Here is a 13,798-nt window from a genome sequence, read left to right on the forward strand (position 1 = left end):
GGTTTTTCCCAAGAGCAAAAGCTGATGAGAAAGTGTTGTATTCATTAAGTTGATTTTCTGGTTAATAAATGTACAAAGTTTGTTATCTTAGGCATTTTAAAGTGGACAGTTTGGTAGCATTAGGGCACATTCAGTGTCATGAAACACCTCCAGACCTTTTCCTCTTGCAGAAGTGAAACGAGACACATTCAACCCTTTCTGCTCCCCCAGAGTCATGGGTTTTCACATGCAAGTCCATGTTAGGTCTTACGTGGTTTTTGGAAAGTCAAGTATAAGAGTGTGATTAGATTTAACCCAAGTGGTGTGAACAGCACAGCTAAGTAAGCTACTCGAGTCCTTAGCTTTCCTCCAGAAATGAAGGCAGTGGGTGAGGTGACATGTGAAGTGTGGGCCCCAGAGCAGCAGCAGGTGACCAGCTGCCCATGATGTCCCAGGTCTGGGCAGGTAGAGGGTCATCGCTAAGCCTAGAAAAGGGCTGGTGAGGGCCAGACGTTTTCAGAATGAGCATCATTGGCTGCATCCTTAAGGCTTTGGGGCCAGCTGCCTGAGCGCCATAGCCCTGAGGGCTCTGGCAGTGACACCTGTGCTCTCAGACTGTCCACGGGTGACCAGGCTGGGCTTGGGTACACCCTATAGGCTGGGACACGAGTCTGCACTGTTGGGAGGGAGGGAGGGAGGCCTCGTGTTGCTCTGCACTCCAGGGAACCAAGAAATGAAGCCCTCAGTCCTGAGGAGGGAGGGTGGCCGTGGTGAATGTCCTTGTGGGCAGTGTCCCGGGCATAGGGCTACGCAGCTCTGACCTCCAGGGAGAATTCCCATCCAGAGCAAATGGGCTGGCCTGGCTCGTGTCCAGGTTTCTCCACTATCCCTGGGAAATGTAAATAGTGACTGGGAGGCTGCAGATTCTCTAGCCCCTGGAAGTGGTCGCCGGGAGGGTCAGAGTTCATGAGGGGAAAGGCCGTTCCCAGGGGCCAGGACCAGTGCTTCTAAGAAAAAGAGCAGGCAGAGGAGGGAAGAGAGGAAGACAAGGCTGAAAGGAGAGGCGCCTAGTGACTTCCAAGGACTGGTTTCATTCCCAAGGCACCAGTGGGTGAACAGCTGTAATCTAAAAAGGGTTCTTAACAATCCACTTGAAGTAGGCAGGTTAGGATAATATCACTTGGTTTTGTGTCTGAGATTAATTATTGACACTTAAAAAAAACACCTTTAACATTTCAGGACATAAAAACAAAAGGTAGGTGCCCACTGAAGCTGTGAGACAGACGGGGTGGAGGAGGGAGGCGTGACCTTGGGAAAGCACACGCAAGGCTGCCAGCAGCCCCACATCTGGACACAGCCCCCCAGAACTGCGGGCAGGGTCTCAAGAGAGACTCGCCCATGTTCACAGCAGCCAAAGCGTGGCAGTGACCCAGGTGTGCACGCATGGGTGAGAACGTGATACACACCTGATCTCACTCATGGAATCTAGTGAACAAAATAGATCCAGAGATGGAAGCACGGAGCAGGCAGAGGGGTCTCAGAGGAAATGAGGGGGACGGGTTCACCTAAGAACTTATTTGCATAACCCACAGACAGACAATAGTGTGGTGAAGGCCTGCGGGGAGGGGTACGGAGGATCAATGGGGAAGAAAGGGGGCATCCAATACCTTCAACTACAAGGGAAACTGGAAAAAAGAAAGAAACCATGATACATATAACGGAGTATCATTCAGCCTCTGAAAGGAAAGGAATTCTCACCGGCTGCATAGAGGGGAAACCTGGGGGCGTTATGCTGAGTGGCAGGAAGAACAGCAGATACGGGGCTGGGGGTGGGGAGTTAGGGCTCTATGGGGCCCGCACCGGAGCCCTGGCTCCACTGTGGGCCGCGTTCCCACACTCGGCACGCCCCCCCCCCACACACACACACAGGACAGTGAGGGTTTTAAACAGGAAGCTGTTTGCAGATATCACCCTGGACGCCCAGCCTGATTTGCTGGGCGGTGGGACAGCCCAGCCACGCTCCCCTCTGTGTGGGGCTGTGGCCACGAGGGCCTGTAAATAGCAGCCATGTGAGGGTGCTGGGCTCAGTGTCCTCGTGGGCCCCCCACAGTCAGGACGTGCCTTCGTCTCAGGTAGGGGACACCCTGGCCAGTGACTTTGCCGCTTTGGATGGGTTAAGCACTGGGGTGAGGCTGAGCTAGGAAGCCGGGGTCCAGTCAGCAGCAGAAACTGGGTGGAGGGGACGTGGGCTCTCTGCTGAGATCTAGGCAGAGGCACGAGTCCAAGTCCATCAAGGCCAGGATTCCGGGTGTGACTCACCAGTTCCCGGGGAGGTCACCACGACAGGGACCTGGGTCCAGCTGGGAGGTGATCCCCCTCGGGTTCCATAGATTCAAAAAGGCAAAGCTACTTCTTCCCTCATTCCCAGTCCAGTGGGAAATGTGGCCGCAGGATCCACGAATTGTCCCTGAGCAGCCATCCCAGGGTCAGGTTTGCTTGTTGCCCACCTACAAGTGGGGCCACGTGGATGACCTGTGCTCAGAGACCAGTAGCTCAGTAATGGGGACCCCAGATGTGGGGGACAGGCAGAGCAGGGCCACCTGATCTCCAAAACTGGATGAGACAAAGGGTCCCCAGCGGCCCTTCCTGCCAGACACCTGGCCCATGGAACTGGCCGTCCTGTGAGGCAGAAGTCGGGTGAGCTCTGAACGTGCACACACCGCTTGACAGTTCTCCGTGCAATGGGGAGACTCTGCCGGCCGGAGGCAGAGCAGCACCCAGACTTCCATGGCTGTTCAATTTATTTACAATTTGAAAAGCCCATGTCCCTCAGAAGAGAACAGACAGGATTTGTGTAAAGCTAGGGAAAAAATCATGGGGAAAGACCTCTGCTTAGTCTGTGGTCTCGGCAAAAAGACAAGAAAGACGTGTGCCATTGGGGGTGGGACCTGTCCTTGCCGCAGCCCCTGCAAGGCCCCTAGTCCCCGGTGGGGGCCCGTGGGCTGCGGTCCTGAGTGCTCGAGCTTTCCTGGGCATGGTCCTCCACAGGTGAGACGTGTCTGTACAGTGCTGGCCCTGCTGCAGATGTTTAATCAATTATACAATTAATTGTATGTTTGGCAAATTAAACCTTTTATTTCCGCTGTTGATTTCATCCTTGATCTGCGTTCCTGCTGAGAATCCAGTGGAATCTCTTTCCCCTCTGAGGGCCGTCTCCTTCACTGACAGGAGGGTCCCAGCCTCAGAGGCTCAGGAGGGGCTGTGGCTTCTCCGCTTATAAAAGGAAATTCCTCTTCCCAGAAGCCAGGAGGGAGCCAGGACAGTGGTGGGGAAGGGCCCGGATGGGAGTGGGGGTGGGGAAGGTGGGAACAGCCTCCAGCCCAGGGTCACCCCCCATCAGCTCTGCTGGCAGGACCTCAGAGCTGACCAGGATCAGGGCCGGCCTGGGATGGACAGGGATGCGTGAGTGGCAGTGGGGCCAGTGAGTCCCACGTGGTAGGGAGGGTTGGCAGGAGCTCCCCGAGTGACACAGGGGCAGCAGTGTCCTGTCCCTTCCAACTCCACCCCATCCCACCCTGGTGGTCAGGGAGCCGGAGCTGCCTGGAGCAACACAGGTGAGCCTGGGTGCTGTGTGGGGCAGAAAGTCCAGTCCAGAGCACCCCACATGGTGTAACACGCTGTCTTGTGAAACTCAGACTGCGCACAACCACGCAACCTACTGTGTAAGGACTAGCATATCCGTGTGGTGATGCTATTTAAAAATCAGCAAGACCAAGCTGAGCTCACTGTCCAGAAGAGCGGTGCCCTGTGCAAGGGACCAGGTAGACGGCAGCGGGTGGCCAGACCTGGCTTGTGAGGCTGGTGGAGCAGGCAGGTGTTCTGACCTCATGGACTATAATGGAGCCTTTGTGTGTAACGTGTCAGCCATAAAGAACTAGAAGAGAGCATCGTGGAACACCTCACAGGACCGCAAAAAGAGAGAGAAAAATCAGAACAGCGGGAGCCCGCCACAACAGCTTCGAGCGCCCTTGGCCCCGGGGGGTGGCCGTGAGCCCAGCATGGCCTGCACACTGTCACTCGCTGTCCTGGCTTTCGGAATTCCCGTCACTGTTTATTCCTTCCTTCCTCCAGGAGTCAGTGCCCTGCCAGCGCTCATTATGAAGAGGGAGCTGGCCCTCATTAGCCTGGCCTTCCTGTCGCTGGTCCCGTCTGGAGATCCTCAGCAGACAGCAGACGACGCCTGCTCCGTGCAGATTCTCGTCCCGGGCCTCAAAGGTAATGCCGCCTGGACTTCTTCCCCATGGGGCCTCTGAAGAGTGGCTGGCGGGTGGGTGGGGACCCCGTGCGTGCTGACACAGTGGTCATCCTGAGTCTCCAGTCCTGAGTCCTGGTGCCAGCTCAGGTCTGACCTCGGTGGGCCTCAGTTTCCCCTTCTGGAGAAGCAAGGGTTGGAATACATGTCTACTCTCTGTTCAGCCAGGAATTCTGTAATTCGGAAGTTATCTGCCACTCAGGCCTCTGCACGAGATGGGTAAAGGCAGCTGACATTTGTTCCAGGCTCTGCACTCACTATCATGTGACCCTGGAACAAGATGATCTCCTCTGGTCCACTTTGCTGATATGAACATTCAAGGTGCAGGAATTTAGCAATTTGCCAAACTGGGCTGCACAAGCTCCAAAGCCTGGGTGCCTTGCTGCTTCCCTGGATCTCCTCCTTTCTTCTTTCAACACCGAGACGTCCTTTCCTCTGTTGTGTTGTCTGTAGTTTTCTTCCTGGCAGAGCAAGCCCTGCAGAGCAGCAGAGTGGGCACTGTCAGGGGGCACCTGGGCCCAGAGTAGCTCTTCATGGGACAGTCACCCATTTCTATAAAGCATGAGATTCCAAACCTTGTGACTCCCAAGTAGGACCTGCTGCCTAGTTCCAGGGCCCAGAGCAAAATGATGTGGGATCCCAGGGAGTCCAGCAGTGAGTCCCATGTGGCCCTGCTCCCCAGGCTTATCTTCTGTTTCAGGGCTGAGGGCGGGACACAGGCCACATGCCTGGAGCACTGAGGTCCAGATCCCTGGGTTTATACAGCAACATTGTTTCATTAGGCCTATATGGCAAAATTGTTTCATTGAGTTCATATGGCAACATTGTTTCATTGAGTCTGTAGGGCAGCAGTGTTTCATTAGGTTTACTCTCATAGCCTGTCAGTGCCACTGCCACCGAAGTAGAGAAACTTCTTAATAGATTTATTAACGCCCTTAAAATCTGGATGTCTGGTTGTTTTTATTTCCAGCTTTACTGAGGTATAAGTGAGAAATGAAAGTAGTATATTCATAAGGTATACAACGTGATGATTGTCTATATAGATACACTATGAACCAATGACTGCGGCCCATCGCTTCACATGGGCACCGTTCTGTGGGGGGGAAAGCGGGTCTCGCTCCAACAGGAGACGCCTATGGACAATGAGGGGTCCTGCTCTGTGATGTGAGCATGCTGATTAGAAACAGCACCTCATTCAGGCAGGAAGTTCCCGGCTCTGATGTTTGGAGTGGCAGGTGTCCGAGATCAGGGAACACCCATGACCCCCTCCTGCACTGGCTCCATACTTCAAAGTACCTGACCATCCATCTGCCCTAAACGGCTGACACGTGCCTTCCTGGCTGGGTCCCGAATTGCCTCAGTGCAATCAAGGCAAATGCTTTTTGCTCATAGATTTTTGTGTGATTTGCAGGGAGACGAGCAAGTAGTAAATACTGACGACATTTTCTTTATTTCCCTGAGAGGAGAGAGCAGTTAATGACGTGGGCAGTGAGCCAGGCAGTTGAAATGTGAGCCTCTTGCTGGTGGAAAAACTGTTTGTCATCGGGAACCATATGGTAAATCAGCCCCAAATCAATACCCCTAAAGCAGAGGACGTGGGAAGGGCTGCCGTGCCCCCAGGGTGCGCATTACGGACTGTGTATAATTTTTGAGCGGAGAGGTTTATAGAAATACTGGCTGGAGTGATCACCAGCCGGGGCTTGGATCTCTGTGTCCCCTGAGATGAGCAGACAGCAAACATTTCAAATCCTGCCGCAGTGAGCAGAGCTTGGAAACAGCCTTTGTTCTTAAGAAGCAGGTCCAGGGCTGGTCTCCAAGGACGGACCAAGGTCACCTGGAGGGAATGGGGCCAGGAGGCAGCCCTGCCACAGAGGGTCAGAATTAGGATGGAAGTGGTGGGGGAGGGCAGGTAACTTTCTGTAACAGCAGCCAGTGAGGTGTTTTCCCAGACATAGTTCATTCAGCCCTCATAGAAGGGGAGGGGTTGGAGGCGGGGAGGTGACCTGGGTGCAGGTGGTCCAGGGTTCCCTGACTGGCTCTGGATGTCTCCATGCGGGGGCGTGGGTGGGGGTTCAGCACCTGCGTCCACGCTGGCTTAGGCTCAGTGGCCCTGAAGCTAACATACCAGACGTCAGTTTAGCAGAACCCTCAGGGAAAGCGGGTGTAAGTGGATTTTCTGATTAGCTGAGAGATAAAGAAAACCCTGTCAGGTACCACGTATTAGAGACCCTTGTTTCCAGGACGTACAATCCCTGTTTCCTGCTTTTGTGAGGCGGTCAGGGGCACAAGGGCTGCTCGGTGCCACTCAAGGTCTTTCTGTGCCGTGATCATAATTACAAGCAATTGCTCCATCAGCTTAGAGACAGACACCAGGGGAAGCAGGCGGCGATCGGCCAAGGTTATGACCACAGACTGCTGTCCTTACTGCTTTCTCTTCTTTATTTTTTCCCCTCACTGGAGGATATTTTTCCTGTTGCTTTTCAGAGAGAGTGGAAGGGAGAATCAAACCTGAGACTCTTCAGTCTGCAGCTGACACTCTAACCACTGAGCCACACCGGCCAGGGCCTTGCTGCTTTCTCTTCAAGGGGAGGCCGGGGAGGGGGAGTAGCGCTGCTCATCAACACCTGTGTCCTGCGAGGGGCAGTTTGAGGGCGACTCTGGTGTCTATTGGCTCCGGAGCTGCTCAGAAGCAGATGAGCACGGACGCCACCCCAGAGCCTGCCTGTGAGCAGGAGTGTGGACATCAGGGGACCGGGGCTGGACTTCCCAGTGCTTGAGTGTGTCCGATGAGGGGCCCAGAACACCTGAGATGACTGTCAGGCTTGGGACTTGGAACCTGGGAGAATCCATGTGTCAACAGCAGAACCAGGAGAGTCTGCAGAGGGTCTGGGAGAGACCATTAGGCTGGCTCCGAGCAGGAGCCTGGGCTGGGGGGCAGGGGGCTCATGCTGGAGGGACAAGGGGCGCTGATCTAAGCAGCCAGGTGTGTCAGGCAGATGGAGGGTGGGGATAGGCCAAGAGAGTGCTCAGCCATGGAGGACGCTCGGAGACACCCCCTCTTCATATTGACATTTGGGGGCTTGGGGAGCACTGTGTGTGGGGGCCAGACTGGGGCCAGCCAGAGGGGTAACTGGATAGAGGGACAGATGCATCCGGGAGGGAGAAGGCGGGAGGCAGAGTCCTGAGAGTAGATGGGGCAGGAGAGCTGGGCACCCTCTATGACCCAGGTCAAGGGGTGGGAGAGGGCGGGGAAGAGAGGATGACACCCCCGAGGGGCCAGGCTACGGGAGCAGGAAGCCCAGGGACTGGCTGGCGGCACAGAGTGGGAAGCTTTGTCCTTGCTGCCCCCGCACCTGTCACATGGGTCCTAATGCATGTGGCTTCTTCCACAGGGGATGCTGGAGAGAAGGGAGACAAAGGCGCACCCGGCCGGCCCGGAAGAGTGGGCCCCACGGGAGAGAAAGGTACCTCTCAGCCCCCAGACTCTGCACACAGGGCTGGGGAGAAGCCAGCGGGGCCGCGAGGGGACCCGGCACCTGTGTGGGTCTCGGGAGGGCAGCTGGCCTCGCTGTTTGCTGTTGGCGCTGAACGGCCCCTCCCTCTCTCTCCATGCCCTGGTATCTTTCTTTGTTTAAAATACAACAAATTACATTTCACTAAGATAGAGAATTCTGGACAGGAAAAAAGAGTACATACATTTGAATAGGTTACACGTAATATATGTTTATATGTAGTGACCACGAATCATGGGGCAGACCACTCCCCTTCATCTCGGTGTCTCCCGGGCCTCCTACAGGAGCTGGCCCTCTATCAACTGTTTGAGAAGCATCTTGAAATCCAATATCTTCAAATATCTTTGAAACCCGCCCGTGGTCCAGGTGTGCAGGTGCCCCTCGCAGGCTGCAGACAGAAGGCGTGTGGCCCAGGTTCCGCCCCGAGGAGCTGGCTCGTTCTCGGCCGTGTACTGACCGTGGCCTGCTGCTTCCCACACCACCCCTTACCTTACAGCTCGGCTCCGGGTTCGGGAGGTGGCTGAGGTGCGGCGGGTCCTCCAGGAGGTGCCCAGGTGGTGCTGAGGCTGCGGGGCTGCCCAGGGCCTGGACCACAGGCAGGCCTGGGGATCCCGGTGCCTCCGCTCGCCACAGCCTCCACGAGGCCCCAGCTGTGTCCACGTGGGGCCCGGCTGCCTCTGGCTGGCGTGCCAGGTGGCGGGGGAAGGCAGCTGGCTGCAGGAGGGAGTGCGGGCGCGCTGACCATCGCATTTCTGAGGAACAGACAGGCCGTGGGTGCGCAGGCGCCTCCCGGTCCCCGTCCCTGTGAAACCAGGACGGCTCCTGCGTTTCCAGCCCACGCAGCCACGAGGACACAGCGCAGCGCCGGCTTTGCTGGCGCACCTGCTGAGTGTGTGGGCTCGGCGTCCACAGCTTCTGGTCCCCAGACAGGCAGCTAAGACAGGAGAGGGAGGCAGCGGGGCCTCGGATCGGGAGCTGGCACCCCGGGCAGGGAAGGTGGAGGCGCCCTGGTCACTGACGGGCTTCCTGGGCTCCCTGCAGTCGCCATGTCCTTTGTAAAAATTGCCAAGGAAGCCCGATCCCAAGTGCTCAGTGCCGCATCTCACTGCAAAGGCTGGTGGCGTCTTCGTGAGAATGTGTGCACGTCGCCCGCCTGCTGCGGCGCTCACCCCTCTGGGCGTCTGGGGGACACGTGCGCTGCACTCCCTTAGGAGGGCGGAGACGAGGGCCATCAGGGCTCCAGCCCTGGCTGCCTCCACCCCGAACATGAAGGGACAGGTCTCAGCCTGTCCAGGGCCTTTCCAATACTCTCACACAACCAGCGGGGAGTTGCCTGCTTTTTGCAAAAGTCCTGTCATTGGAGGAGCAGGAGGGCCTGGGAGCAGGAGGGGGCAGAGCTCCTGTCCCGCCCGCCGTCCCCGAGGACCTGTGGGTGTCGGCCACTACTGCTCTGCCCAGAGGCTGGTGTCCAGGAGATGCCCGCGGGTTACACAGGCCCCTGGGCTAGTGACACATGTCCGCTCCAGGACCACCATGCAGTGCTGTCGAGTAGAGAGCGCCCGCAGCTGCGGGCTGTACCGGTCCTCACCCCTCCTGCTCGCCCAGCACGGAGAATGTCCCCGTGAGAGACGGCGGCCGCCCCCGCCTTCGGTCTCTGTGTAGCTCTTACCGGGGGCGAGTGTGCCGAGGGGGTCCTGGCCGTGCAGGTGGTCTAGGTTCACACCGCTCGCACTCACCCGCTTCCCACCTGTGTGGCATGAGGATAAAGGTAGGCTGGTGCACACGCGTGTGCATGGCGTGTGTGTGTATTTGCGAATGTGTCTGAATATGCTGTTTGGATAAGTGGGTATGTTTACTCATTTGTGTGTGTGTGCGTGCATCTATGTGTCTAGCATGTGTAAGTGTACGGATGTGTGTGTGGACGTGGCGAGTGCATGTGATGTTAACAGGAGGGATATGGCCTTACCTGTGCATTTCGGACTCTGTCTCCTTGTTTTCTAGGAGACGTGGGTGACAAAGGACAGAAAGGCAGTGTGGGCCGCCATGGAAAGATCGGTCCCATTGGCTCTAAAGGTACTTCTGACAATTTCTGCCTCACACGCCCCAGAGCCCAGGCCCAGGTGCCCGCTGCTCTGAGGACGATTGGAGACGGGCCCGCTGTGCCTGCTGGTCGCGTTTACTGTTGTGTTCTGTGTACGCAACACTTTTGTCCCTCTGTGCGGGTCTGGGAGGGGTCAAAGTTACCGCCGGCCTGGTGCCACATGGCAGGCCGAGTCTCTGGTGACACGTGCCTGCTATTTCCAAATTGTCCAGCTCGAGACTTCGTCTGCCCCACACAACCCTGGGGGCAGGGCAGGTTGGGGACTGGGGCCCAGGCATTCAGCCTCGCAGCTCCCCCTCCTCCTGCGCCCCTCAGCCAGGGTGTGCGGGGAGTGGCCAGCTCAGCCCAGCTGCCTGCTCCCCCACCGAATCCCGGGAAAGCCCCGCCCGTGGCTGGCTCACTGCAGAGCATGGGGGTGCCTGCCGGGATGAGGGACATGTGCCTGTACGAATCCATGTGCATGTCTGACGTGATGTGGCTTTCATGTAAATACCCACCGTCTAACTGTAGAGAAACTAGAAGGCTTTGTGGCCATGATTCTGTTCAACTCCTTGTTCAGTGCGTTGAGAGAAACGGAGGGGCAGGGTGGCTAAGGGGCCTGTCACGTGACCCGAGGCTGGAGCCCAGTCTGCGGGTGCCGTGCCCGCCTGTGACACCTCGCTGCTCTCAGAGCCGGGTCAGCGGGACAGCGAGAGCCTTTACTCCGCTCAGGTGGGGTTATCGCGAGATCCCTGGGCGCTGAGGTCATATCTGTCTGAGTTTTCCACTGTGATGAGGGACCTGGACAGTCCTGGCATCAGGTGTAGTGGCCACTTACTCGTGGAGTTAGGGACTCGGGACATGATGTTGCACAGTGTTCCGGACGCACCGGGATTTTCCAGTGTCCGTACGAAGGGTGAGCGTCCGATGCTCTCTGAGACCCGTGACGTGTGTGTCCCACTCCACACTAGAGCCCGGGGACGCAGTCACCACAGAGCGTGGCTCCGCAGTTCAGGAGAAACCCTAGGCGACTGGACCTTGCTTTTCTTTTCCAGGTGAAAAGGGGGATTCTGGTGACATCGGCCCCCCCGGCCCCAATGGAGAACCAGGTATCACATAAAGGGTCCGAGGACTTTGAAAACATGTATTAAAACTACACTTTTGACAAAGTGTAACTCGTGAACTGGTACGAGGGGAGGTGGGGAGCGGTGCCCGTGGCTGCCATGCTCTCGCCTGGCACACCCTCCTGGACGGCGTCAATGCTCCCTTTCCTCCCACCTGGACACGTTCCGTCCTTCCTAGGACCGCAGTCTGCTTGTCGACGACGTGTGACCGTGTCTCCCACAGAATTCTGCTCAGACACACTGTCCTGAACCACAGTGTCCTCTCCCGACTCCGCTTTTGGTGCCACGGTCCCCCTTTCTTGTGGCCACCAGACTTCTGAGAAAAGCCTGTGCTTTCTGGTTTCTTTCTTCGCTTGGGACAGCCTTGAAGCCAACTCCCCACGGCCCCTCCTCCACTCCACATGTGCCCACAATTCCCGAATCAGAGCCCAGCCCAGTGTCACCTCCCAGTCCCCACTCCCATGTCTCAGAGGCACCTTCAGCTCAGAGTTCCTCTTCCCAGCCCAGCTCTAGGAGGGCGCCACCTCCCTCCCAGTCACGGGACAGGAACCCGTGTCCCCTCCAACCCCTCCCCTTTCACCCAGTCCCCGGTCCCTGCGTCCTGGTCTACCACCCCCTTGTTCTCAAATGCCTTATCTTCTCCATCTCCGTGGTTACTACCCTGAGCCAAGCCACCACTGTCCTCTCATCTGGACCTTGAGGACCTGCGCGGTCTGCTGAGTGACATTTATATTTTGGGGAGCCGCTGCTTCCTTCTTTTCTGAGCCCCACCCTCGGTCCCTCTTCCTGACACAGCCCTGGTCTCCGCAGGTGTCCCCTGTGAGTGCAGCCAGCTGAGAAAGGCCATCGGGGAGATGGACAACCAGGTCACCCAGCTGACGACGGAGTTAAAATTCATAAAAAATGGTATGTGCTTTTCGGAGCTTTCCCTGCCCGGGGCCCCCCCAGCCCCCCAGTAAAGCCAGCACGGCCGCTGTGGCCGACCCGGGGGCGCGGCTCCGCAGGGGCGCGCCCCGTCCGCCCGTCCGCGCGGGGGCGCACCGAGTCGGTGGCCGACAGCCGAGCGCTCGCTTTCCAGCACTGCCCTCCCCCGCAGCTGTCGCCGGCGTGCGCGAGACGGACGGCAAGCTCTACCTGCTGGTGAAGGAGGAGCGCGCGTACCCCGACGCGCAGCTGGCCTGCCAGGGCCGGGGCGGCACGCTGGCCATGCCCAAGGACGAGGCCGCCAATGGCCTGCTGGCCGCCTACGTCGCGCAGGCCGGCCTGGCGCGCGTCTTCATCGGCATCAACGACCTGGACCGCGAGGGCACCTTCGTGTACGCGGACCGCTCGCCCATGCAGACCTTCCACAAGTGGCGCGGGGGCGAGCCCAACAACGCCTACGACGAGGAGGACTGCGTGGAGCTGGTGGCCTCGGGGGGCTGGAACGACGTGGCCTGCCACATCACCATGCCCTTCCTGTGCGAGTTCGACAAGGAGCACGTGTGAGGGCGGCGGGGACCCTGCCGGCCTTGGCGCCCTCGCGGGGCCACCGCCCCGTGGGAGGGACGGGCCTTCAGGGGCCGCGTGTCCAGCCAGGAGCGCAGGGCCTCATCAAGGCGGGGCCGTGCTTTCGGAACCTAGACAGTGGTGACGCCTGGGGGAGAGAAGAGTTTCCGCGGTTAGTTCAGAAGAAAAGTTGTATCACTTGTATTGTAGCCAGAATGCCCTTCGTGTAACTGTTACTCAGAGCTGCGCTTGCCTTTGTCCAGACGATAAAATAAAGTGTTACAGTAGCCGAACCCAGCAGTGGTAGGAGGTCTTCCACTTCTCTCTGCCTTTAGTTTCTAGGTGGAGAAGACTGTTAGCTTTGACCAATGTTTCTGTAAATATATTAAAACGTACAATCCTTTTCACTCTTAGCTAAGTAGGGACACTGTTGCTTTGCCGCGAACCCAGATTTCAGGAAAGAGAGAAATAAACTCTCCAGAACGAAGAGTTGAGTGTGTGGTGGTGTTTTACTCTGACATTTCTCCGATGGCTGGATTCGTTATCTGTCGCCATATCAAAAATTACCCAAGACTTCTCGGCTTGTGACAAAGATATCAATGCCCCTGTTCCCATGTTCAGGACCTGATTCAGGCCTGGCTGGGCCCTCAAGTGGCGCAGACAGACTCAGTTCCTCCGGCTGGTACAACAGATGTTTCAGTCCCAGGCATGTGGCCTTCCCACAGGACAACTCCCAGCACAGCAGCCCCGCCTTAGAGCAGCAAGAGCCAGAGGGAGTGAGACAGTCATCACCTTCCAAACCTCACCTGGGAAGTGGCGTCCTGTCACTGTGGCTGCGTTCCGTCATTTGGAGAGTCCCCAGGTGTAATCTGCACACTCCTTCAGGGACTTCACTAGGACCGTGGGCACAGGAGGCAGGACCTAGGAGCCTGCACCTTTTCTACAGCAGAATCCCTAGTGAAAGGTAACAAACACCTGCACTTTTCAAAGACTGCACACAGACCTGCACACACAAAGGAAACCAACTGGGACTGGGGGCCCAAAGGCTGCTGCTGGGAGACGTGCTCCAGGCCTCCCAGTTTCTGAGTGAGGCTCTCCTGCCCGTTGCTGTGAGTGTTGTTTCTGAGGGTGTCTGTGTAGTGGACACCTTGGCGTATCCCTCCCCAACCACCCGCTGGAAAAGAGAGCAGGTCTGCTCAGAGCTTCGAGGGAGATGGGCAGGCCCAGGGACGGTCCAGTGGAATAAGACGATGTTGTCTCCAGAGGGAGGGCTGGCCTGCTTCTGTCTCCTGGAAAAGGCTAC

The 13,798-nt window shown here is 57.4% G+C and overlaps 1 protein-coding gene across 2 annotated transcripts; it reads left to right on the top strand.

Annotated features, from left to right (window-relative positions):
* Window positions 1-4,014: 4,014 nt before the first annotated feature.
* On the top strand, window positions 4,015-12,781 carry COLEC11 (collectin subfamily member 11). Of its 2 annotated transcripts, none has more exons than XM_087823802.1 (6): window positions 4,015-4,254; window positions 7,684-7,755; window positions 9,805-9,876; window positions 10,939-10,992; window positions 11,818-11,913; window positions 12,086-12,781. In XM_087823802.1, the coding sequence occupies exons 1-6, from the start codon at window positions 4,038-4,040 to the stop codon at window positions 12,493-12,495; spliced, it is 921 nt and encodes a 306-aa protein (XP_087679928.1). In that variant the 5' UTR covers window positions 4,015-4,037; the 3' UTR covers window positions 12,496-12,781. The 2 variants fall into 2 exon arrangements, with proteins under 2 accessions (XP_087679928.1, XP_087679929.1); XM_087823803.1 differs by having other exon boundaries at window positions 12,104-12,781.
* The last annotated feature ends 1,017 nt before the right edge of the window (window positions 12,782-13,798 follow it).

Source organism: Miniopterus natalensis, chromosome 13 (genome assembly GCF_054644295.1).
Source record: "Miniopterus natalensis isolate mMinNat1 chromosome 13, mMinNat1.hap1, whole genome shotgun sequence".
NCBI lineage: Eukaryota > Metazoa > Chordata > Mammalia > Chiroptera > Miniopteridae > Miniopterus > Miniopterus natalensis.

Excerpts from the sequence above, each read along its gene's own strand:
- COLEC11 (XM_087823802.1), top strand. The coding sequence starts at position 4,038 with ATGGCCTGCACACTGTCACTCGCTGTCCTGGCTTTCGGAATTCCCGTC. Across the intron at positions 7,756-9,804 it reads GGGCCCCACGGGAGAGAAAG|GAGACGTGGGTGACAAAGGA; the intron begins GTACCTCTCAGC and ends CTTGTTTTCTAG. Across the intron at positions 9,877-10,938 it reads CGGTCCCATTGGCTCTAAAG|GTGAAAAGGGGGATTCTGGT; the intron begins GTACTTCTGACA and ends TTTCTTTTCCAG.